Genomic DNA, 27643 nt, shown 5'->3' on the forward strand with positions numbered 1-27643 from the left:
CCTAATGGTGCTTCTATGTTCACCAATGCGTGTCTTAATTTTTCTGCCAGTCATACCCACGTATCTGAGGTCACAAGGACATGTTAGTAGATAGACTACGTTTTCGCTGTTACAGTTTGTATGTCCCCTGAGTGTCCATACTTTGTTAGGTTCCAGTTGTAATGTTTTCACATTGTTGGTGAACGGGCATACACTGCAATTTCCGCATTTATAGTGTCCTGTCACTTTTGGCAGACCCCATATGTTCAAAACAGACTCAGTTTCTGTTGCGATTATTTTTGGTCTGGTATTCACAACTGCATCTCTAATGCTCCTCGCTCTTTTGTATGAAAAGAGGGGCTTTTCCCAATGTAAGTTTCCAGTATTGAGGATACTCCAGTTTTTTCCTATGATTTTTGTTACCTCATTGGAAATTGTATTGTATGTTGTGACACAAGTTAATGGAGGTTCATCTTCTGTTCTGGTTGTATCCTCTAGGAGGGCCGCACGGTGTTGATTGCGGGCCCGTTTTTGGCTTTTATTCAGGATTTTGTTGGGGTAACCCCGATTTTTCAATTTGTTTGTGAGATCCTGTGCCTGGTGCTTGTAATCATCAAGTTTGCTGCAGTTTCTGTGCAAACGTAGGTACTGCCCATATGGCAAGTTTTCACGGAGGGGTCTAGGGTGAAAGCTTTCAAAGCGGAGCAGATTGTTTTTGGCTGTGGGTTTGTAATGAGTGGCAGTTGTTAGTTTACCATTGGTTTTCGTTATAGTGAGGTCCAGGAAGATCAGTGAATTTGGATCTTTTACAATAGTGAATTTTAAATGTTCATCTCTTGTATTGATCCAATTGAAGAAGCTTAATAGCATTGGCTCATTACTTGAACCCCTATCTTGTTTTTGCGACGTCTTTTTCAAAACAATGGTCCAAAAAACCAGCACATACTTGCAGGATACAAAAAGTGTATTACGCCTCCTTGATCAGCTAACCATAGATGATGACACCATCTTGGTTAGCTTTGACATTGAGAGCTTATATACAAGCATTCCTCAAGACGCCACGTTAGAGGTACTCAAGAGGGCTCTGGAAAAAGAAGACTGGACCTCAAGAACCCCAAGAGAATTTATCTTAGAATGTGCAAGACTGGCCCTAAAGAAAAACTATTTCCAATACGAGGACAAGATCTTTCTCCAAATAGGGGGGACTTCTATGGGCAGTACTTTTGCTCCTAGTGTAGCGGGTTTGTACGTCTACGACTTTGAAGAGAAGTACATCCTGAGTCAGCAAAACCCCTACAGTTCTAATATCTTACTCTGGAGAAGATATATAGACGATGTCCTGACAATCTGGAAAGGTAGTGAAGACACGCTATTAAGCTTCTTCAATTGGATCAATACAAGAGATGAACATTTAAAATTCACTATTGTAAAAGATCCAAATTCACTGATCTTCCTGGACCTCACTATAACGAAAACCAATGGTAAACTAACAACTGCCACTCATTACAAACCCACAGCCAAAAACAATCTGCTCCGCTTTGAAAGCTTTCACCCTAGACCCCTCCGTGAAAACTTGCCATATGGGCAGTACCTACGTTTGCGCAGAAACTGCAGCAAACTTGATGATTACAAGCACCAGGCACAGGATCTCACAAACAAATTGAAAAATCGGGGTTACCCCAACAAAATCCTGAATAAAAGCCAAAAACGGGCCCGCAATCAACACCGTGCGGCCCTCCTAGAGGATACAACCAGAACAGAAGATGAACCTCCATTAACTTGTGTCACAACATACAATACAATTTCCAATGAGGTAACAAAAATCATAGGAAAAAACTGGAGTATCCCATATACTGGAAACTTACATTGGGAAAAGCCCCTCTTTTCATACAAAAGAGCGAGGAGCATTAGAGATGCAGTTGTGAATACCAGACCAAAAATAATCGCAACAGAAACTGAGTCTGTTTTGAACATATGGGGTCTGCCAAAAGTGACAGGACACTATAAATGCGGAAATTGCAGTGTATGCCCGTTCACCAACAATGTGAAAACATTACAACTGGAACCTAACAAAGTATGGACACTCAGGGGACATACAAACTGTAACAGCGAAAACGTAGTCTATCTACTAACATGTCCTTGTGACCTCAGATACGTGGGTATGACTGGCAGAAAAATTAAGACACGCATTGGTGAACATAGAAGCACCATTAGGTGCAAAAAAACAAATACAAGGCTTACTGAACATTTCCAGTCGGCTAACCATAATGCTGATGACATACGCTGGACAGTGATAGAACAAATAAGACCAGGAAACAATATAAACCAACGCCTTTTTGAGAAAGAACAAAGGTGGGTTTATAGGCTTGCCACCCACATAACTGGGCTCAACGATAACATCCCATGGAACTCAGTAATGGGGTAATACATAACCCCCTGGAATATGGCGTGTAAGCAATCCTTATTATGTTTCCAAACTTGTCTTATAAATTATGACAATCCCAAGATCACACTATGATGTCATATTTAAAAATAGCAATATGATGTGTAAGTAAACATGACTATGTTCCCAAACTTGTCTTGTAAATTATGAAAATCCCAAGTTCACACTACGATTTTAATATCCAAATCAATAACTGAAGCATGTGGACCTACTATGGGTACATGTCTTGCACAATCTGATACCTCTGTTCCTCTTGGTACATATTTCTCGCTCACCCTTGAGCTTATGAAGTCTCTTTAAAAAACCTGTTTCCCTTTCCGAATGCGCGACCCGCCCTTGAGCGCCGTCCGCGTTCTGCATCACCAAGGTAACCGAAACAACGCTGTAAGCAACGTGACCGTAAACGTCACACACAGCGTCATCGGGCACCACCCCTGAGCCGCGCACTGATTGGCTCACATCAACCCCCCGAACGGAGTACCGCCTACCCAGGAAGTAACGGTCAGTCTACTTCTAGACGCCGGTACCGCTACGGGTTACTCCACGGGGCATTTCCGAGTGCAGAACCAAGTAGGTTGTGAAGCCTGACGAGCAGAAGCCGCAAGTAAGTGTCCTGCCTCACAGAACCGAGACGCGATTATCGCGTCCCGTAGCAGTACACGCCCATCTGCTACTACAGTATCATGAGATACAAACTTTTCGATTTACCGCAATTGTTTAGGTAACGGATACCTGCAGTCTTGGCCAACTCGATGCCCATGAAGCGCAAATCGCAGCTTCAAGTGTAAGCCAAAACAACCCCTTAAATGAATGATGTTGTGAATTGATGCAAAAACTTAGATACCGGTCAGAAATGCTTGGGCGTGTTGAAACGCCGCACTATAGATAGCGATTGCTCTCCCACACCCCCTTTTCCCCAGTCACGTGTACTATAAAACGAGTGTATTCAACTAGCTGTTGGACCTACTCTCAACACATATATGCTCCGGTAAACTCCGCCTGAGCACTTCTGTCAACCACCACAGACAGCCCACGGGTACGACTTGAAAAGCGAGGTGTTTGACTGTCACTTGAGTACTCACCTAGCACAATAACTACATAAAGTAGTACCCTTGTATTGTGATCCCCAGTACGTTTACCCAACCTTTTATATGTTTTTTATATGTTTTTATTCCCACAGGTTTTTCTCCTGAATCCAGGAAAAAGCACTTTTTTAACACCAGACCACTATTTATGGTCTGTATTTGGATGAGGACTGGACACTCCTTAGCGTGGGTGTACCACCCCTTCCAAACAACACGGTCCTGACGAAAACCACCTAATACGACCTATGGTTGAAACATGTAGACCTATTTTAACTTGTAAATAATTCACATAGCACACTACGCTATTTATTCTTTTTCACACGTCTCGTAGCACCTAACCCTTCCTAAATAGGCACTGGTGCAACACATATTTTTAATAGGGTCCGAGCACTCCAGAATAAATTCTTGGTGTGAGTAGACTCGAACCCTTTTTAACACACTTTTCATAATTACCATTCGCACATATAAAAACCAAAAAAACCCGCTCCACTGTAAACAGGTGTTGCAGCACACCCTGTAGGCACTCGGCCTATGGGGTGGGACCCCGATGATGAAGCATGTCACCAACTAGGTTGGTGAGTGAGGGGTCTTCTATAAGGACTATGACTGTCCAATATAAAAAGGTTGGGGCAATCTCTTGCTAAAACCAAGGCCTTAAGCTCCTGATACTGAAGGAATCTCTTCTTGGTATTAATTCTTTTTGGCCCATAGGGGGTACTCCTCCACTGTTTGTTTAATTCTAGTTTAGGGGACCAGGAGTTCCCACCACACATAAGACTGTGCAAATTTCCCTTACTCTCCTTGTTGTTATACACACACAAGTAACTTGCGCTACCTGAATAGAGCCGACATCCACGTGCCACCATTTATCAGCTCTGTAGGAAGCGACGGTGACACATTTTGCTTTCAAAATATTTAGTAGATCCACCGTCTGGCGTCTGCCTGATTTCCTACTAAAGTTTGGTAGGCCTCCACCCAGGATCCTGTGCGTTTGAATAAAATTCCAAGGTAGGAAAAAGTCTTAATGCTTTCGATCTGCTTTTTATTGACAAATTTTGTTCTAGACTTTATACACCCTTACCCACAATTCATTGTAAATGTTTTAAATGAGTTGATAGACCCCTCTCCGACATAAAATTTGCAAAACTGGTAATGACCCTTTGAAGTCCAGTGGTGTGCGAGCCATGAGAACCGCATCATCTGCGTATAATAATGCGGGGATGGGTTGTTTACCAACTTCCGGTAGGTCTATACATTCCTGAACTAAAACCTTATCGAGACTATTTATATACAATGTAAAAAGAAACGATGCAAGGACGCAGCCTTCTCACTCACGCCTCACTTTAAAGTGTCTAGTGTATTCACCCCTACCCCAAATCGTGCCAGTGCCTTTGCCCATAGATATAGCTGCCTTAAGAAGGAAATTAAAACCGCTTCCACATCCATTTCCTCTAAAATCATCCATAATTAGTTATGCATTACACAATCAAATGCCGATAAGTCGACGAATACCATGTATAAGGTTCCCTTTTTTGCTTTAATATACTTGTTCATTAAGATGTTAAGATTAAGGCCCTGCTCAATTGTGCCTAACTTTTTGCAGAAACCATATTGCAGGTCGCTTAGCACTGTCTGATCCTCCGCCCAGTCCTGTAATCTATGCAGTATTACCCGTCCCACAATTTTCACGGTTGAATTCAACAAGGATATTGGCAGATAACAGACTGGATGGGTCCTATATCCTTTTTAAAAAATTGGTATCAAAATAGATTCATACCATGTAGAAACAAAACCAGAAGTACTGCAAGCATTAAAAACTTGTCAACAGAGGGCCCCATAATGCCATATTAGCTTAAAAGAGATCAACGGGACGCCGTCCGATCCAGCTGCTTTTCCTCCCAGACTTGTAGAAATGGCAATGTTTACCTCACTAAGCTCAACCAAGAGTTGTTCCCCTTGATCCTTAGGTAGTATTACTTGCTCGTCCTCATCACCTATGCTAATTTGCGATCCTAGAAGTGGGTCGTTGTACAGTGAAGAAAAGTGCTCTATCCACGCTTGGTCAGTAATTGCTACCTCAATAGTGGCTAAGTCTCCATCTGTCAGAAAAGGGGCGTATACTTCCTTCCAGAAGGCGCCGGAGTCTGATAACAGATGCTTCGCGTAATGCTGTCCATGCCTCTGTTTTTAACACATTTTTTCTATCTTTTAAGGCGCACTTATACTCTTTACGGGCCTCTCTGATCTTATCCTTGTTTTTATCTTCCGAATGCAGGGCATTCTTAAGATTCCTATTAGCCCTTGTGCAGTTGGAATCAAACCACCCTTCTTTCCTTAAGTTTTCTTTCTTATTGTTAACTGTACGTGTGAGAGCTATCTTGATATTGTCTGTAATGACATTAAAACGTTAATGATTTCCATGCATGTGGTTGTCTCATCCAGACAGGCCATGATCTTATCATTGCAGTCCATTACAACCTTTCTCATGAATTCATTTGGTTCTATTTTGTCCCAGCGTAATACATAGCCATTTTGCCTGAATTGGGATATATCTCCCATTATGAGGTTGGGGCTATTAGCCCTCAATGCCTCTTGTCTAAATAAAAGAATACCCAAGCTCTGCGGAAAATGATCGCTTAAAGCAATCTTATGAGTACGAAAATTGGCAATTCTTGAACAGTGTCTGTGCGAAACCAGAATAAAATCTATTGTGGAAAATGTTCCACGGCCATTAAAGGTAGGACTATAGATGACCGCGAGAATACATAAGGTGTTAGCGAATCCTAAATCGAATTGAAACACTATTTCATTTAAACTATCATCATACCTTGAGTGGGGAAAATGAGGAAGGATTGTCTCCGTGTCATAGGTAATTCCACAATTCCCAGTATCTGAATGTTGACACAACGCAGAGGTTAATACTCCCCCCCCCCCCACACTATAAGCTAATCTTAACTTACAGACTCCTGTAACTTCTGTAGTATATGTTCTAATTACTAAATGGAGTGCCGGATCATTGCATGTTAAATCAGTGTTTTGTGGAGTGTTCCATAAGGAGACGGAAGGGTATTCCGCCTCATGTCCCTGGCACCCAAAATAATCACCAGATCCAACTAAGGAGTTAGGTGCGGTCAATATTGCCCCATACCCTGTGCATATATGCTAACCATTACCAATATTATCTACATGAGAATCTGGGATTTCACCTCTATTAAGTGTCAAACAGTTATCCTCCGGTGTAAGGCATAGTATTGGGGCAGCCACAGTTATGGGTAGAGGGGGAGTAGGTCTTTTGTCATAAAGGGTTGGGATGACTATTTCGCATGTAGTATGCACTGAAGGTATGTTGGATATGTCGCATGGCTCTGCATTTTCATATAAACCAAATGTGCCTATTCCCCCAGTAATATTCTCCTTCCTGTTGATCCTCAATGCATCGTTCCTACTGCATATATCCAAAGATAGTATATCTGTACTATTTTCGGGCATACTGCTCCTATGGATAAGTTTAGCTATACTGTTGACAGGTGCCTTCAGTCAGTCCACCTCTTCCAAATTTGGTAATGTATTAAAACGATTGAGTGTAAACACCATACCTTGAATTATAGATTACCAATGTGTCCTCCCTGCTTTGTCTACTATATGCATAACAGCTGGGTTTATAGAAGGCTCCTAATGGGACAAGATTAATATGTTGTGCTGAGATCAAACAATGTCCAGCCCTACTCAAAATCGACTGTAATAATTGCGGGGTTTTAAAATTTAATGTAACACAATCGCCAGCCAAGTCCTTGCTCCCCTCCCTATCCAGCTCACCCTTCTTGCCATTTTAAACTCTAAAAAGAGTCTATCAGTTAGGCCAGTCTTGCTCCTGAGCCAGGAAAGCGATTTCTTTCTCAAGCTCTCACAGGTTTCAACCATCCCCTGTCGCAGTCTGGGGACATTGCCTAAAACTACTGTGTACGGGGTTGAGGCTGGTGGTAGGGCTATATATGTTGTCAGGTTTACAGATTCAGAATCATTCATAGGTCTTATTTCTTTCATCACCATAGGCCCCTTCACTTGATTGATTACAGTTCTGCTTTGGGTGGTTGGCTTATGATGTGTCCCCATAACACTTGTACATGCTAGCGGATATTCACTGGGGGTATAGGTGTTTGACTGGATACTGGGATTAGTACTCACTCTACAGGTACTCTGGGCATCATTAGAATCAGATAAAATAAACTCACATTTGTTATGACATTTAGATAAAACATTTTCGATTGCCCCCAGTCTTCCACTCAGATTATTTAAAGTCTCCCTAAGAAAACTATCTAGGGCATCCAATTTATTTTTCAATTTTAGTACTTCATTCTGCATTCTAGAGTCAGAGCTAGCTAGCACATTCTCGCACCCGGTTATTTTATTTATTGCAGACGTCCTACCCTTTTTTGGTGCTCTTTTTTGTGATTCACACAGGATTACCATGCCCTTTGTACTTGATTCCTTACCCAACTTAGATGCATTATCTGGTTTTCTGGGGGGTTTGATGGTGGTTGGGGGTCACTCTCAGGATCACTTTCTAAAATATGGTCAGAAACATTCACAGCGCAACCATTTCTTGTATCTGTTCCGTTGTGCCTTTCAACCAATGAATCAGTGGACTCTTTGTCATTAACAGGTAGAGTAAGACCCTCTGACAGTAATATTTTTATCTGGATTCATTGCCTGTTCTGCAGGTAAAATTTGCTTTTCTATCGCCCCCGTAGCGCCAGTCAAATAATGTATCAATGTCAAACAAGGACCTTCCCCCTCTTTGCAATGTTTCTTCTTATGTGGTCTGATGGATGATTTCCTCTTCCCCATGTTAACTCAGTTTTGCGTTCCTTTGGGGTATCTGTGAGTATGATTCGGTATGAGCCTCTTACTTGCAATTTACTATGATCAGTCACAGAGTTAATGTCTCACAGAAGGGACTCAAGCAATACTTTGGGAATGGCCAGGTAACTAGTAATATACCATAGTCCAGCAATAATCTGCTTCCAATTGGTCTATTGCAGAATCGGGTGCAAGCAATACCCTTGCACTTTTATAGGTAGGATTAGGGACACAGTACCATCATGTGTACAGGTTGCAGCAGACAGCCAAGAGCCGTGGCACAGCCCAGCCTCTTCCGGTCGATGACTGGCAAGGACGGGCCCGCCCTTGGCCCGGCTGAGCACGCGCACGTCCCACGCTGCTGGAGCTCCTGCGAGATTTTATCTGTGCCTCCTGGCGCTCTAGCATTGATGACAGGTGCGCAACGGCGCTAAGGACCCTGGGAGCGGTAGTCCAGCTCCCTCCGCGATGCTCCTGGTCCGTTCCGGTCCTTGGCCCCCAGCAGTGGCTCAGCTCAGCAAACAAATTCAGGGCGGTACGGGCAATTTGGAAGTTTGACAGCTTTTGGCAGTGTAAATGCTACTAATGATGGGAACCATGGAACTTTGCACCAAAGATCTGCAGTGTCACGGGTGGTGGGACCGGAGAACAAGTGGCTTGAGGTGGTTGGCACTGAAAAGCCACCTCTTGGCCAGATTGATAGACAATAACTGGAATGTGTGAGAAGCTGTCTGGTATAGGATGTCCACTTAGGTAAGTGGGCACCTTGCACCAGTCCAGACAACCCTTATGGTGATTTAAGAGCTCTTAGACAACCTTAGAAAGCTATCCAAGTGGTAGCTGTGGAGAGCAGCCTTCAGGATTAGTCTTGAAGGAGTGCAAAGCAGCTTGTTTTACTAGAATGCAATCTTATAGTATAGATTAAATAAAAAGAGAACCACACAGTAGGTAAAAAATTATGTATTTATTATATAACACTATTTAGTACGCTACAGTATCTCCCACACGGAGATATACACAAAGCACACAATACTTAAGCAAAGAAATCACAGTAAATCACAATAATACACAGTGGACCCCAGGGAGGGACAAAACCATATACTAAAAGTCATATAAGAACCACGACTCGAGTCAAGATAATGTCGAGAGGACGTAAAATTGCTGGGACCCCAAGGAACCACCCATGGTGAGTAGATGGGGACCCCACAGAGTGTGTGCAGTCTGTGAACACGAGTGCGTGCTCCGTACAAGTCTATGTAAAAGTCGCAGTTGGAATAGGGACCCTTCCCAGTGCACCCTGAAGAAACCCCTTCGGAAGAGAAAGTTGGAGAGCAACCCCACCCATGTATTACTGAGGTACCCAAGTTACCGATCTCAGGGAAGCCGGGTGATAGGAGTGAAGTGGTGTTGGAAACCATTGTCAAACCCATTGAAGGACTTCAGGAAAGGGCCACTGCTGGAAGAGGAGAAAGTGTCTGTGAGAATATAAACGTGGATTCTTGATGAAGAGTACCTGTAAGCAAAGGGGACAGAGTCTGGGTCACTTGAGTGGCCCGGGGCTCGATGGACAAATTCCCACCGATGTCGGGAGCTTCAGGATCGTTGATGGTGACCTTTTCTCCGCAGCTGCAAGGACCAGGCGACACTGAGGACGTCTAGAAGCCGAATATGAGCTGTCCCAAAAAGGATGTCGAGAGCTGAGGGGTCGGTGTCTGGCTGGAGCACCAACAAGCCTTGGCACAGGCAACCCATGCAGGAGGTCGAGAAAGAGTACTGTTTGGACCAGCAAGGTCCAGGAGACTCACCACAAGGAAGGGAGTCAGGGCAGGGCCTGAAAATCAGGGGAGCCCAAGGAAAGCAAAGATTATCCAGCATTAGGGGTGTCTTTCATGGATTCACATGCCTGAATCATTCCCCGTCGTCGAGACGGGAGCCTCCGGTACATAAAAAAGTAATGTCCTATGGACATACATAGAGAAAATAGGCCTAAGGGCCTCCCCTTAGTAGCCTTTCTTAGTCCTTATGTAAAAAGGACCAAACTCTCCTAGTCAGCCAATCAGCTCCGACCTCCCTCTAGAACCTTCCTGGGAGGAGCCTCAGTCCCTCAGATTTTCTACCGCACGTTGTGCTAGGGAGTCTCCTCTGAGCTCTGCTCAGATTCTGTGTATTTTTCACTTAATTGGCTTTTCTACTAAGGATTATCTTCAAATACATTACTTACCTTCAAATACTTTCTTTAAAGAAGGTATAACATGGGAAAGAACGGAAGAATTCTATTTTGAGCCTGCACTTCTTGTTCCAAGAGGTAGCTCTACTCTGTTCCTCACACTCACAGACCAAAAGGTATGTTGCACTTTTTCAAGTGATTTTTGAAGGGTCGTGAAGAGAGGCTGTTAATAGGGTCAAGGCCAGAAAGGAGGTTATTATTTTCTCCAGTTACTGCGATGAGGTGTTGCCCTCAAGGTCTAGGAGACCTCAATAGAGAATCTCCTCAGACTCATTCCTCAGGGTACCATCCTGAGAAGGCCCTAAAAAAGACCGCTCATGGGTCTTCCGGGCGCAGTCCTTCAGCAATCTCCCCACTCTGTGAAAAAGGAGAGTAAAGGACTTGCTTTTGGAGAAATATCGGATGACAAAGACGACGTATGAGCCGTCTAAATCGCCTCCTCTGGTCATAGGATCATTCAGAAAGGCGTCTTCTATACCTCCTGAAGTACAGCCTAGGAAGCCATTGATGTCAAAACCATCATCATTGCTATCACAGCCTCTTCGTCTCGATGGCTCGTCTACAATGCTTGTCTAAGCGTCGACTATGAGAGTGTCGACGACGACGACAGCGTCGACGATGACGTCGACGACGACGTCGACGACGAGACCATCGACGTCGACGACGAGACCATAGACGTCGACGGCGACACCGTCGACGATTGGAACGTAGATGACGACGTTGACGACGAGAGCGTCGACGACGAGGACATCGATGTCGACAACGAGACCGTCGACGACAAGACCATAGACGTCGACACCGTCAACGTCGAAAGCGACGACGAGACCGTCGACGACGAGACCGTCGACGGCGAGACCGTCGACGACGAGACCGTCGACGACGAGACCGTCGACGAAGGGACCGTCGACGACGAGACCGTCGACGAAGGGACCGTCGACGACGAGACCGTCATCGACGACGAGACTATCGACGACGAGACTATCGATGACGAGACTATCGATGACGAGACTATCGACGACGAGACTATCGACGACGAGACTATCGACGACGAGACTATCGACGACGAGACTATCGACGGCGAGACTATCGACGGCGAGACTATCGACGGCGAGACTATCGACGGCGAGACTATCGACGGCGAGACTATCGACGGCGAGACCGTCGACGACAGCCTCTAGGAATATCGAGGATGGCTTCATCTACGAAGACTACTCGTCCATGGCTGTTCCTCTACGACGGCATGTCTACGGCCTGTCTACGGTATCAATCATGGCCTCATCTACGAAGGCGCATCTTCGTGGGCACGTCTATGACAGCCTATCTAAGGCGGCCTGTCTACAGCGTCGACAAGGGCCTAGTCTACGAGGGCCTAGTCTACGAGGGCCTAGTCTACGAAGGCCTAGTCTATGAAGGCCTAGTCTACGAGGACCTAGTCTACGAAGGCCTAGTGTTCGATGGCCTAGTCTACGATGGCCTACTCTATGAAGGCCTAGTGATCAAAGGCCTAGTAGTCTACGAAGGCCTAGTGCTTGATGGCCTAGTCTACAATGACCTAGTCTACGATGGCCTAGTCTCTGACGGCCTCATCTACAAAGGCTAGTCTAAGGAGTCGACTGCTCGCCTACGACGGCCTGTCTACGGTATCGACGATAGCCTCATCTACGTAGGCTCATCTTCAAGGACTCCTCTACGGCGGCATAGTCATTGACGACATCGTCTATGACAACCTGTCTAGTCGACCAGGGCCTTCTCTAAGATGGCCTAGTCTAAGATGGCCTCATCTACACGGGCCTCGTCTACGAGGGCCTCTTCTACGATGGCCTAGTCTACGAGGGACTCGTCTACGATAACCTCGTCTAGAATGGTCTTGTCTATGATGACCTCATCTACGACGGACTCACCTACGAAGGCTAGTCTACGACGACGTCGACGGCCTTATCTACGACGGATCATATAGTCGGCCTCATCTATGACTGCTCGTCTACGACGGCATAGTCTCCGACGGAGATCTCGTCGACGGACTCGTCAACGAAGGAGGAACTCCAAAGGAGGAAATCCACCAATTCTGGAATCTCTTCTAAGGTGGTATGGAGTACTGCTCAACGTTTCAAGATCTCCATGACCTCTCAAGAACAGGCCTGCTTCTTGTACGTCTTCAAAGAACCCTTCAAGAAGGCAGTAAGGTCAGTACTGGTTATCAATTACCTGTAGTCGGAAAAGGTACGGGTCAGGTAGTACCCCTCCTCTGTATCACTAGTGATCCCTCACACCGGCGTGTTTAACAGGAAATTTCTAAGCCGGACTCTGTAGTGACACGGGCGGCCTAGAAAAACTCTGGGGATCCTTCGGCCCAGATGTCACCTCCTCCTGATAAGGAGGGTTTAAGAGGGGACAACCTTAGGAACAGGTTTTCCTCGGTGAACGTTCTAGCGCTCTTGGTACGCTAGCATGGACAATTGTGGGCACACTGGCCCCATACCAGTCGGAATTGCCAGACTCATCCGAAGAGGAAGTAAAGTGGAATCCGCTAGATGGTGAAGCATCGGCGTTAAACTATAGACTGCACGAAGAATATCGCTATGACAGGGTTCGGCCAGTTGACTGGAGCAGCAGTCTTGCGGATCCAAGGAGGGCCCTTTCCGCCCTGAGGTGCAAACAACGTTTGTGGACAGCCCATATGAGGGCCAGTCACTATTGGCACGAATAGTTAACGAGGCAGACAATGCGAGAGCTTGGACACTCTTCAGTATATGAACCAGTCCTTTAGTACAAATGGAGGAAGAAGAAGGTCTTCCCACAAAGGAAATCATCAATTCCAATCTTCCTGCTCTTCAGGCCAGAGTAGACCGCAATGCCTTCAGTCGCCGACAATAGCGAAACAAGCACCCCTCTTCTGAGAAATTGTCTTCTCAGGGAACGGACAGCCGAGATATCAAAATATACAGCTGCATCTACGTCTGGATTATGCTGTAGAAAGGAGCTATAGCGAGAGTTCCTCCTCCTCAAAGGAGCTATTGCGAGAGTACCTCCTCCTCATAAGGGAAAAGGATTTTTGTGTTCCCGCTCCATTTTTTATATCCAGAAAACAGATAAGAGGTGGAGACCAACCTTGGGCTTCAGAGACTTCAACACTCTCCTAAAAAAGGCAGTTGTTTCGCATGGCAATCCATGAGGTCCTGCAAACAGGACGTTTACTTCCATATCCCACTTCACAGGAATCGCTAAAAATACTTACGATTGCAGTAGTGGCCGGACATTTGCAGTTTCGCGTTCTGCCTTTCGGGCTCAAGTCTGCGCCACACATATTCACGAAATACCGTTCCCTGGGGGCGACATTGCTAGGACACCAAGTCCTTCGGTATCTGAATGACTGCCTGGTCAAGGCTTCATCCTTAAAAGACGGTCCAGGTCTCCCAACGCCTGCTTTCAGTTTTCAATGCTTGAATCTCATCCTCACTCAGGGAAAATCGGTCCAGAAACCTTCTCACTACATCAGTTTCCTAGGTATAACCCTGGACACACGGTCAGCAAAGGCTTTCCCATCAGAGAGTGATCATGTATCCTCCTGATTCCTCGCTCTCAACTATGAACGAGACCTCTACAAGAGGCGCTATCGAAGCAGTGGTTTCATTCCACAGGGTCATTTTACCACATAAAAGGTAATCCTCACATGGCCGTAGTCCTACAATGGGGAATATCCTCTCAAAAATCTGTCTCAAGGCTTGTCACTCCTACGTCGTCACAAAATGTGGAAAGTAGTCTCCTATGGAGAAGAAACTACATATCAATCAACCTAAACTGCTGGCGGTCTTCCTGGCCCTTCAAGCTGCCTACCAAGAATAAGACGAACAATGGGCTCACCAATGCGTTCAGCAGGCAGAAACCATTGTAACAGGGAGCTGGACCAACAAATCATTGGCCACATCTTCTCCAGATAATGCACGCCGCAAATGGATCTAATTGCGACGTGAATGAACGCCGAATGCCCACACTTCGGAAATTGGCTGAGGAATGCATCTCCAACCGCATGGCGCACTGTCTCTGCGTAGGCCTTTCTACCATTCCCGATGCTCCCATTGTCCTCAAGACAAGGTTGGTGGAGCCTTGTATTCTGATTTTACTAGCCCCAATTGGGCCGAGGCGACATTGGTTCACAGAACTCCACCGCCTATCCCTGGAGCCGCCGATCCACCGGCGGCAATATCTATCTCTGCTTACTATGAACGATAAGGCAGTTCAACATCAGGATCTGAAGTCTCTCAGGTTGGTCGCCTGGCCCCTGAGTTCAGAGTTCCACACTCGGAATAATCCACATGACTGTAGACATTCTTGCCAGAGCAAGTGCGGATAGCGCATAAACATATTCCCGAAAAGGGAAGCGCTTTTGTGTCTGGGGTGTAGACCGCGGAAACATGCCTTTCCCCACATCACTGGTGCAAATATTGCCTTATCTATTACATCTGCCACAGTCGGACATAACCCTCTCCTCCATTACAGTACACTTAACAGCCTTATCTCGTTATAAAAGAATTCCAACGAGCCCATCGCTCTGGTCAAGCGGGTTGATTAAGAAAGTTCTGAAACGATTATATAGATCTTTCCCGACAGTAAGGATGTTGCCACCTCCTGGCATCTCAATGTGGTTCTTAACATGCTCATGAAACATCCGTTTGAACCAGTACACGGAGCTGACCCAAAGTATGTCTCGTGGAAAATCCACACTAAGGGTCAGTGAGCTACAGATGGTTTTCTATCCAGAAGAGTGAGCGAGCTTCAAGCTCGGTCCATTCAGGAACCATACATGCAGTTCAGGAATGATAGCGTGGTGCTGAGTCCGAACCCAAAATTCGTTCCAAAGGTGCCTTCAGGCTTTCATCTCAATGAGCCAATAATCCTTCACACTTTCTTTGCGAACCTTTCAACCGCAGCTGAAAAGGGCTATACATTCTTTAAATCTCAAAGATAGCTCAGGTTCTACCTAGATAAGTCTAAGACTTCAGAAGCTCTTCACAACTGTTCGTGGCATACAGCAGACCAAGAATGGGCCTGTCCCTCACGAAACAAAGCATCTCAAGAGGGATCTCATCAGCGATTGCATTCTGCCATGACCAGGCCGGACGGCCTTTAACTGATCAGGTCACTGCACATTCCACCAGGGCGATGTCCACGTCAGCAGCACTCTTCGCGTCACTGCACATTCCACCGGGGCGATGTCCACGTCAGCAGCACTCTTCGCGGAGGTGCCAATATTGGACATTTGCAGAGCGGCGACCTGGAAGTCACCGCACACTTTCTCCAGACACTACTGCCTGGATATCGAACTGCAGAAGGATGCGGCAGCGGGTCAAGCGGTGCTTCGCCATCTCTTTCAGTGAGGTGAGCCTTCCTACATCCCGCCATCCAGGTATGCACATTCCTTGCTCTTGTGATACTACATGTGATAATATATGCATTGTCTAACATGACTGCAGAGCTGATTTACATCACAAATGTGCATATCTGATTGCTAACTATTCTGATTCAGGCATGTGAATCCATGAAAGACACCCCTAATACTGGATAAGAAATGCGTTACTTACCTGTAACAGCAGTTATCCAGTATTGGTGTCTTTCATGGATTCACATGCAACCCTCCCGCCTCCCTGGGAAGGACTCACATCCCTCTCTAACAACATTACGCCTACCTAGCTGGGTGCGTACGAAAATCTGAGGGACTGAGGCTCCTCCCAGGAAGGTTCTAGAGGGAGGTCGGAGCTGATTGGCTGACTAGGAGAGTTTGGTCCTTTTTACATAAGGACTAAGAAAGGCTACTAAGGGGAGGCCCTTAGGCCTATTTTCTCTATGTATGTCCATAGGACATTACTTTTTTATGTACCGGAGGCTCCCGTCTCGACGACGGGGAATGATTCAGGCATGTGAATCCATGAAAGACACTAATACTGGATAACTGCTGTTACAGGTAAGTAACGCATTTTTGACCCTCAATTGGACCCACAGGCCGGAGGTACAGGAGTCACTAGAGGACCTCAAGCAGCTTTACCAAACAAGAGGCCATGAAGATCACGGTGCAATGTGGTTCAAGATCTTTGCAGGAGAAGTTGCCAGAGGTTGGGGCTACTTGGAGCCCAATACACATTTTGCAGAATTGCCAACAAGCATTTGCACTTGCAAAAGTACGCTGTGCACAGGGGTTCGGGTATTACAGGCCCCACAAGGGATTCTGACCTCAAACTTAGTGAGAGGGCAGCTCTGGTCTCGAGGGATGTAGAAACCCACCTCCTGTGTTGAACCCTTCAGAGTCTGTAGGAGCTCAGAATCAGCAAGCTGATCAGCAGTGTTTCGGTGCCTGCGAATGCAGGGGAGTGACTCCTTCGCTCCAAGGGAGACTATCTTCAGGTGTCTTGGATGCTCCACAGGTCCTGCACGGATCATGTATGGTGCATAGGCACAGACTGAGAGGGAGACTGTCAGGCCCAAATGGCGGTCGAAGTGCAGTGGTTTTAGTTATGAATCTTGTCCACAACGAATCTAAGGACCTACTCACAGCTAGGACATTAGATACCCTAAGGAAAGGGTTAGGAATATTCAGGGGACCCTCCCAGGGGAGGGCCTGGACAGAGTGGAGGTGTGAGGGTATGATTCCAACTTGTTTGACACCAAACATGATAGGGTTTGTTGCAGCCGTTTTCAAGATGGTCATAGCGCGGTCAGTTAATACCCCTGTATATTAGTATATTGCTGCCTCACTGACAACCCGGGAGAATGGACTCTGAAGGCTCAGGGGTTGGCTGCTCATGCAGGGGTGCATGCTGACTTAAAAACCAAACACCCTGCCTTCAGGATTGTAAAGGCCCGCTGTAGGGCTGACTTCTAGGTTTTAGGTGCAGTGACGCTTCGATATAGTAATCTATATCTTTAGTAAGTGGCACATGCACCAACTTACACAGGCTGCAATGGCAGACCTGTAGTATCATTTTGCACAGCCGCTCATCGGTGGCATAATACATGCTTCAGCCCATGGGAGGCCTCTGGGATACCTATGCCCTGGGTACATGGGTATCATATACTAGGGACTGACTAGGGTACCCCAGTATCCAATCTGGAGTGTACCTAAGTACATAACATACAGTTTAGGGAGAAAGCAGATAGACTGGGGTCCTGGTTAGCAGGATCTCATTCACACTATGCCCAAGGGTAGCTGCGCGCTATATAAGATTTTAAATTAAATTAAATTAACTAGTCAAAACACAGCTTAGTGCCAGGCAAAAAGTGGGGGTACCAAAGCAGAAGGATCCTACCTTTCTACAGAATGGTGATCAGCTCTCAGAATGTTTTTTTAATTTGGAATCCTAGTAAGATAACTATGGGCCGTTGTTCTGAAATAGTGGAAGCTGCTTGAAGGAACCATTCGCATGGATCCAAATGCCAGGGACCAGGGTTCAATTCCCCGCCTCGGCGGGTCTTGGGCTCAAAATTCCATGAACCTGATAATTCTCGCCTCAGTGCCTATTCCAATCATGGAGTCCCACTCTGCAACTCTGGGCAATAGCTTGCTTAATCTCCACAACGGCCCCCACAACGCTAAGGATGCCTGGCCTCCACCTTGGGGGTGCCCAGGAGTGGACGCCTCACAGGGAAACCCAGGATGGGTTCCACAGCGGTATTCGTACAAGCGCCTTGAGACCCTTGCGGGTGAGTAGTGCGTTATACAAGTATCAATTTACATTTTATAATTTGTGCCAGTGTTTGCTGGTGCAGAACCCTATTATTAATAGCAGTGCCTCAGGCCAGTGACACTTAAGTTTAGCAGCACTGGCAGGGACCGTGAGTGGTACAAGCTGCGTTTTCATCCTTGGTGATATCTTGGGCCGTGGCACTTTTTTTTGGTTTTTGACTAGGATGGAGAGGAATTGGATGAGAAGGCTGGCTGTGTTAGCAAGTTAAATTTCATGTTTTTTTAGCAGGGGAGATAGTGGGGTTGACCCAGGTACCTTACTCTCCTGTTGTGGGCTTGATGCATTCCAATATGTTTACTGCTCTTACTTCTGGCATTTACCTTAGCTGTATATTTTAATAAAAACATCCTCCCTTTTATTTTAGGCGGATTCTTATTCGTCACTATCAACTCCCTCTACCCACATTCATGTCACATTCATCCACTTTAAAAACACTGCACACCGTTTAAAGTTCGGATATGTTTTGATATGAAGGTCTTCTAGAATGTTGTGCATTGTTTCCTTGGGCATTTTACTGCTTTTTCCTAATGTTTCCCTTTTTTTGACAGGCCATTACACCTCACGCACTGTTCATCCTGTTTGGTAAGTTTTTTTCAATATTACAATGTATTTTTCTATGACTGGGTTTACCGTTGTACTCAGTAGGAAACTTGGCAATATCTTTACAAAAGAACACTGCCTGTGCTTCAGAATACGGCTTGTGGAACATTTAAGACTAGAGGATGGCTCTTTGTTTATGAGGGACTCTTTTTACTTCCAATCCTGGGCTTGCCTTTATGTTGCACCATAAATATGTTCTGTTTATTCGCTTCTCTTCATGATGAACGCGGTCTCCTTGTGTTGAATGTACAAACATTATTTTTTTTTTTTAGAGTTGCGTATTTTTCTGAGTTACCGATCCCACCTCTGGACTTTTATCCATGCTGTTTACTATTCTCCCTCTACGATTCCTCCGTTGTGTCCTGAAACGTTTTTGGGGCTTAAGTTGAAAAAAGGTTGATAATTGTTGTTAAGAATAGAGCAAAACTAGGTAGCTCAGCTAACTAAAGATGATAGTTTTGGTATCTGCAAGTTTTAACCCAATGCTAACGAACCACTTCTATTCGTAAACATGGTTAACAAGAATAATACGGAGCAAGCACATGTTCTAGTTTGTGGTTTTGATGGTGGTTGAGGAGTTATGAGTGCCAGATTTCTGTAGCTTGAAAGTGGAAAGGTTACCATTTTTGCCCATGTGCCACAAATGCATTGGAAGGAAGTGACAGTGACTCCTTACCTATGGCAGGTGTAGATCACTGCAGAGCAGGCAAGTGCTTCCTTCAGTCATCTATTTTTATGGGAGCTTCTTTCCTTGTATCTAATGCTTGTTGGTGGCAGATCTTGGAGTCCATGTTCACGCATCTTTGGCATTCTAATTCCAGTCATACTATACATCACATCAGGCCTGGCTAGTCACTGCACTGCACCTCATCACAAAAGACTTGCCTAGAAATGAAGTGTATTTGCGAGGATTATTTGGTCCTGAAATGGCCAGTTGGTGGGAGGTGCTTCTTGTGGATCAGCCCGCTATATGGACAATTTCGGCTATGCACCATATTAGCCTCTTCTTAAAATTGGGTGATCTTGGAATATATATAAATCCCTGATCTCTTGAACCTCTCACTTATATAAGCAGGAATTGTGTACAGGCCTGGCACTTTTCTTTGTTTTGGATTATATTGTGTTGAGCACCTCTTCAAAAGATGTTCGATGTGGATGATTTACTTCTAACACACTTTGAAGTGGATGGTGTTCTTCCAGCTTATGATCCTGTACTTTATTAAACAAATCAGAGAAATGGAAATGCCATTGATTTTCAAGAATATCAATTGCTGTGAGAAGTTTCCCTGAAGGATCACTGGTCTTTGGTTTCTATAGTTTCTAAAAGGACATCCATTTTTTTTTTATTTCTGGTCTCTCTTAGTATATTAGATGCTCTCTCCTGATACCAGAGTGTCAGACCAAACATTACCATTAGCTTCGCACACAGCAAGCAGAAGCTTGGTCTTGAGGGCCATGTTCTGGTTATGATTCCATTTATGGGCTGTTATTACAAAATGAAAAGGAACCCCTACAGAGATTGCCAAATAACGTCACAACTTTTTTGATAATTTCTTCGTGGCGTACCACTTAGCAGGATTCATTGTACCGGTCTGTACGAATACCTCAAAATGGGGAAACATGGATGCAAAAACTGGAGTAAAACACTGCCCGAATGATTGATTCTCATTTATCTTCTACCTGTTCAACACACTGCTTACAGATGTACTGTCAGGTTACATCTGTGAGCGTGCATGAAACATGATATCCAGCTAACGCATGCATACACCATCATAACCGCCACAGCTTACTGATGCTCAGGGTCTTTTGGTACGTACTGCTAAAGCTTTGCCTCAAACCTGTTCTAAAAGTTGTTTTTGGATTAAGACTAGAGGTACTTCTTTATTTGAAAGCCTTTAGCTGAGGAGACTTCAACAAGTTAAATGGATGGCACAGTAATTTATTACAAGGGTTTCTGTTCTACTATTTGACCCCCTAGTTCTAGGCGACCCTTCTCTCATGAGAATCGGATAATCCTTTATGGGTTCAAGCTGTGAGTTCTGCATGTTATGTTAGTATGAATTTGTAGAGCACACGTTCACCCTGGGGTCTCTTGGCGCTGTGTACCGCTGGGGAACCCGTCCTGGCTTTCCCTGTGAGATGGTCCCTATTGGGCATCCCCAAGGTGAAGCCAGGCATCCCCGGCAGCGAGGGGGCCATTGTGGAGATTAAGCAAGCTATTGCCCAGAGTTGCAGCGTGGGACCCATGGTTAGAGAGGCACCGAGGCGAGATTTATCGAGCCCGCTGACATTTGTTCCGTACCCTGCCGCGTCGGGAATTGAACCCTGGTCCCGGGCCGACCTCTGCTTCTGGGTCTGCCACCTCTAACCGGTGAGCCACACTTCTCCACTGCATGGCTACTAACAGTTTCAAGTCATCCCCATTTTTTAAACTCCTGTGCCACTATTAGGCTCTCTTGCAAGTATAGTCCAAGTAATTCCTGATTTGACTTCAATGTTTTTGGTTTAAAAAAAAGAAAGCTAAAAGATCTTACTTTGGCTTTGCAGAAGGAGCACTATAGATGCCAGCCAATCATTCCTGACAAGGGAGGTGGCAAGAATGATTTTCCAAATCCCAGCATTTACTTAAAGTAATGTCTAAGCTAGAAAGGTAGCAAAATGAAAGAAAATGATTGCCAACTTTCTAAAGTTATGCCAAGTCACTGACAGCACCCCCTGCACTCAGCAGCACCAAGTATGATCCTGGTGGAGGCATACCTAACTACATCTCGACGGACCCTTGAAGTTAAAGGAACAGTAAGGAACTGCCTGTGACAAATCTGAGGTAAAGTAAAGCACATTAGTGAGTTACTAGTCAAACTACGCGGTTCCAATGTGGGCCCACAAGGGGCTCAAATTCTGAACCACAAAAGAGAACCCAGTTTAGACTAGGCCAAATAAAGAGATTTGATATAACCTCTGGATGGTGGGAAACTTCCACGGTTCCCTCACTTTGAGCTGAAGTTGAGAGGAACTCTGAGTGCCTTTGGAAAGCAATGGGGTGTAGGAGGTGGAACAAAGAATTTCTGCCAGGAACACCAAGTCAGTTGAGGATGCTTACATGTATTGTACCATCAAGTTGGACTTTTGCACTCAATGTTTTATGTTATGTAACCCTTAATCAAGGCCTTTTGGGTAAGTCTATACTTTTTAATCATGAAATAAAAGAATAAGAAGGGAAGAATTGACAAACTGCAGCCAGAGGCCAGATCTCAACATGGGGAAATGGCAGAGCATACGAGGTCAAAACGAAACCGGAGGCCCAGCCTGAGAAGGAACAACCAGCGGTCACCTTGCAGGAAGGTCAATTGTGCAAAGGCAGAGGGAAGCTAGTTTTTTACAAATTGGCCAGTTTCTGGCCAGTCTTGAGCTAGTTTAGTTTTCACTGAGGTAGGCCACAAAGAAAAGCAACTACCTCTGTGAGACATCCACCTCCATAGGGGTTACAATGATACTGGAACCAGTTTGGAGGCCGGATGAGACCAACACTGGCTACCAAGATGTTTTAGCAAAGATCTGCTTTTAAGAAAAGTGTAAGAAGCCACCCTGCTGGTTCCTTAGGGTATCAAAATTGTGGTTTGTACCAAAGTAGCAGGATACCGTCGTGGGTGATAGTGCACTTTACAAATACACACAACATAGCAGACATTTGAAGGGAGGGCAACAAAAAGAAATGGAGAATGCCACAAGCTCCATCAAATTAAGTATTATTCGCTACAGGAAACCTAGCAACACGACAATAGACTGTTAAGAGTGTTGAATGAAGCACATAGTAATGCACAGAAGGTGATTCATAATGAAGTATTTACAAAAGTGTCCTATATCCAGATGTTGAATTTTTTTCAGAGTATTGCAAAAACCGAATCCTGTCAACAATATTCTTACATCTGAGGTCGAATCGTACCAAGATAGATCAGAAAGGTCCATTAAGAGAAAGTAACTCAATTTGGCTAATATGTATAAGCCGCTAATCTAATAAAACAGAACAATACCGTGGTTATTGGTCCCATGTTCATTCTATGTTGTGAGGCCCCTTTAAGATGCACGAAATAGAAAAGGGGTCAAACATCAATGAATTGCATATAGAAAATATGATGTCACCCCAAGTTGATGTTTAAATGTATATTAAGTCACATTATGAAGTGATCAACATTGATGTACAAATCATTGTAGTCTGAATAAAAGAATATACAATAATTATAAGAAGTGCCATCTTATTAAGACACGTATGACAATCTGCCTCGAAGTGTTATCAATTTGGCTGGGATTTTAGAAGAAATGGTTCTTAAAGTTCCTTTTGAAGTCTTTCATGTCTGTTTCCTGTCTGATTGGGTCTGACAGTTTTTACCAGCAGCAAGGTCAATGGTATCCATCTTCCAACCCTCACTGTTATCAGTCTTTATTTAGCTTATAAACATTCCATCAGTTGGATGCTACATCCAGATGGGGATACATTCAAAGCATTTAAGTAAAATGCAAACACATTTCTATGCCATTCTGTACTCCACTGGCAGCCAGTGGAAGGCTGTGTAAAATAGATACCATTTTTTGTGTAATTCTTAGCTTTATACTGTATTTTAAATGTATTTGATTTGCTTACAATGTTTAGTAGAAACTGTATACCAATGAGTGTTTTTGTTACATTCATGAGAAGACAGTATAAAATTAAGCTTTGTCCTGTCCCATTAGTATCCTAGGCAGATACTGTGTATGCAATGCAGGTGCCAAACATCCACATTTAAAAAAAACCTGAAGCTAGGCCGCAAATTGTTTGCACTACAGTTTGGCAACTGGCCAAAAGCGGTGCACACGCATGGGCCTACGAAATGCTAGAGAATATCCGGAAACAATTGGAGGCACCGGGACAAAGGTTGAGCCATCCTGGCCCACAAGGCCCAGGAGGGAGTATTCAAACAACCCCAAGAATGAATAGTTCATACTACCTGAACTCTGATATCTCGGGGACTGAGAATTGGGCATTGCACCCTGGAAAAAGGGTCCACCCTAGCACATCTGTGTAATACCCAACAGTTGAACATAGCAAGGCCTTGAGCAAGTTTCTCAACAGTTGTTAGACCTGTCAGCCTTAGGGTGGTCTTTCCCCAGTCTTTTTGCCTGCTTGCCTCCTTTTTTTGCAGATTATTTTTGCCTGCCTCAGGACTCTGAGCACTTTACCACTGCTAATCAGTGCTAAAATTCATGTGCTTCTCACCTAAACCTGGTGACACAGGGATATACACAATTGGCAGATCTAGTTTACATGCAAGCCACTTGTAAAGTAGTATATCATATACCAAGGGCCTGTAACCTAGATGCTACTAGTGGGCCTGCAGTGCCGAATGTGCCACGCACATAAGTAGCTTTTCAAACGTATCAGGCCTGCTGTTGCTGTACCTGTGTCTGTAGTTTACTGCCACTTCAACTTGTCATTTAAAACTACTTGCTAAGCCTTAAACTCCCATATTTTTACACGCTTCATCCCTAACATAGGCCCTAGATAGCCCTAAGGGCAGGGTGCTGTGTAAGTAAAAGGTAGGACATGTACTTTTATGTTTTGCATGTCCTGGTAGTGACACACAGCTAAATTTGTTTTTCCCTTCTGTGAGGCCTGCTCCTCTCTTAGGTTAACATTGGGAATTCCTTAATACCCTTTTAAGTTTAATTCCGGATTAGAAAGGAGTAGTTGGTTTGTTTTATAACTTTGAAATGGTATTGATAAATCCACCTTACTGGTGAAGTTGGATTTAACAATACAGTTTTAGAAATGGCACTTTTAGAAAGTGGACATTTCTCTGCACTTACAGCTCTGTGTGTCTTGCAGCCTGTCTCCAATACATGTCTGGGGTAGATAACAGCTACACGTTGTGTATTCCCTCTAGACAGTCACCAACACAGGAAGGCTAGGTGTGTACCCATCTAGATACATCTGCATTCCTATTACTCTTCCTGGGTAGGAAAGAATGGGAGGGACTGACACTGACCCTATTCAAAGGGCTGATTACCCCCGCAGGTCATCTGGGGCAAAGCTGAGATGACACAGTACTTGTGCACTTCAAAGACCCTTCTTTGAAGTCACCCCCAGTTCAAAGGCACAATTGGGTAGAAGTGCTGGGTCTCTGACCACACCAAATCGGACACTTCTGGATCTACAACTGAAACTCTGTCATAGGAACAAACTTGTTTGCTGCTTAAAGGACTCCTTGTTTGACTGGTGGCCTGTTTTTCTCTTGTGCTGCCTGCTGCTCTCTGAAAGAGATGGAAAGCTGGACTCTGTCTTCCCAGCCAAGTGTGCTCCAATGGCTTGTTGGCTTGCCACCTGTTAAGACTCAGGAAAATCAGTTGCTACCCCTGCTCCTGCTTCACTGATACAAAATACAGTGAAATTGACGCATCTCCTGTCTGCTGTAAGCAGAATTGATGCATCGATCCTGTTGCAGGAGCAGAATCAGCGCACCGCACTATGGGCCTGAGCAGCTTCACCTGAACCCCCGCATCAACCACCGCATCGCCGCCACCACTGAAGGAAGACCGACACATCCCTTAGAAAAATGTGGAGAAATCCTGCACATTAGCTTTGGAATCAATGCATCTCTATGAACGCAAGTGTAAAATCATTGCATTCCCTCAACTGCAAGAGTTTTATTGACCCCGCATCTCATGTTTGCAACTAGGATCAAGGTACCCTGTTCCCCAGGACCTGCGTGGCTCCTGTACTTTGCCTGCGCTCCATCCCGGTCTGCTTGAACTGTTGATTTTGCCCAAGTATGGGGTGACTAAGTTACCCATAAAGTGCTATTTTCTTAAAGCTATATTTACACATACTCTTTTGGAATTAATATATCGACTTGTACTAATTGGTTTTTTGCCGGTTTGGTCTTTTTTGTTCAGAATATAGTAATCTTTTTTTTTAATATATCTTTTTTGTGGTGTTTTCATTGTGTTACTGTGTGTGTGTTGCACAAATACTTTACAAATTGCCTGTTTAGATAGTCCTGACTGCTCTCTGCCAAGCTAGCTACCAGAGGGTAAGCACAGGTTATCTTTTAGTATGTGTATAGCTTACCCTGACCAGAGTGGTGATTCCTGTTTGGACAGGATGCATACCTTTGCCAACCAGAAACCCCATTTCTAACATTGGTAGTCAGCAGTGAGGATAGGACTTGTTTGTGCAATTCCATGTAGTAATTCACTGTTCACTACTATTCTATACTAAGACCATTTTGAACCTTTTTCAATTCTCCCTAAATTTAAATCTTTGATTTTTCCAAATGTCTTTTGCCCAATGCTAATTTTTATCTTCCATGTTTGTGGCCTTATCTGGCAATATGGAATTTGAGCTGGCCAATCTGGAGATCTACACAGTGGCCCAGCTCAAGCGGATCTGCCAAGGGGTGTTCACTAAAGGAAGTGCCAAGAAGGCAAAACTTCAAAAAGCCTTAAGAGCACGGGCAGCAGCCTACACATATGATGAGATGGAGGGCTCAGAGTCTGAGGAGGAGGAGGAGGAATTGGAGCAGGACCTGTCAGGAGGTCATGTCGTGCAGCCTACTGATGTGAGGGGTTAAAATCCTCAGCAGGACTGGAAGTGCTCAGCAGACTATGCAGCAGTGTGTCTTCAAGGAATCTGTCAACATTGTAGAAAAACCCCAGCAACCACAATCATTCGTACATCAATGTATTCAATATATATGGCTCAAAGAAAAAAAGTTATTTTCATTCATATCTTTATTGATAATACACAATGGAAAGTTGTAATATTCTGTCCTATGAATACACAGTATCTTGTAAATCAGCATTGCACGTTACTACAATAGATTAAAGTCCATGCTACTCAAACAATATCACCATGCATATCCTCTTTCATACCTGCATGCTTATACATACATCTTCATCTTGCAATCAAAAAAAGGAATCACTCTGGATATGGTCACATTTCACTATGTGTGTATGTATATATATATATATATATATATATATATATATATATATATATATATAATCCTTACACATCGTTAGTTTTGACGAAAGATGACTGCACTCAAAAGTCTCTCGTCTAAGTGCAAATTTTATTTGGCAGACCCCCTGCCTCCTTGACAAACTCGTTTCACCACTCTGGCTTTGTCAGTGTCAACCTGATTGAAGTGAGAAACACCATTTTATCCCCACCTTCCCTTTACCATAGAAAGAGGACTAAAAGGTTATTTAGCCTTAGGCAGCCGCCGTCTTACACTACATGACAATACATTGCATATTATTGATAAAAATTTCACAGGGCGGGGAAAATGGTGTGTTTAAAGTGCTTGAGCAGTTAAAAACATTGGAATAACTAAAATAGCCATTCAACAAGTCCATTCATCGCATATATACATTTTCTCATGGGGACAATAGGAGGGTGAAGATGTGTATGATTGCCATATTCATCCCCTTTAAAGTTTTAATCATGTGTATATTTTCATGTTTACACATTTTAACAATATATATGTAAAACAAAAATGTCAAGCATTTTATTTATCGATGTTGTACACCATCCCCATTGTTTTGTCCCTTGAAATGTGCAAATGATTATGCAATTATATTCTCTTGCCCTGTATGGGCATTAATATATTTTTTACACTAATCCCTGTTTCGCTGTTTCGCCCTGTATGGGCAGATATTTTCCTGTAGTCACATTATT

The 27643-nt window shown here is 44.5% G+C and overlaps 1 protein-coding gene across 1 annotated transcript in view; it reads left to right on the plus strand.

Annotated features, from left to right (window-relative positions):
- The window catches only part of PTBP3 (polypyrimidine tract binding protein 3), a 627347-nt gene that overhangs the window by 501317 nt on the left and 98387 nt on the right, over positions 1-27643 (plus strand). Inside the window, exon 9 of the mRNA XM_086962058.1 lies at positions 18879-18912. Coding sequence (XP_086818184.1) covers positions 18879-18912 — 34 coding nt within the window. The remainder of the gene's footprint in view (positions 1-18878; positions 18913-27643) is intronic.

This window comes from Lissotriton vulgaris, chromosome 3_1, assembly GCF_964263255.1.
Source record: "Lissotriton vulgaris chromosome 3_1, aLisVul1.2, whole genome shotgun sequence".
Lineage (NCBI taxonomy): Eukaryota > Metazoa > Chordata > Amphibia > Caudata > Salamandridae > Lissotriton > Lissotriton vulgaris.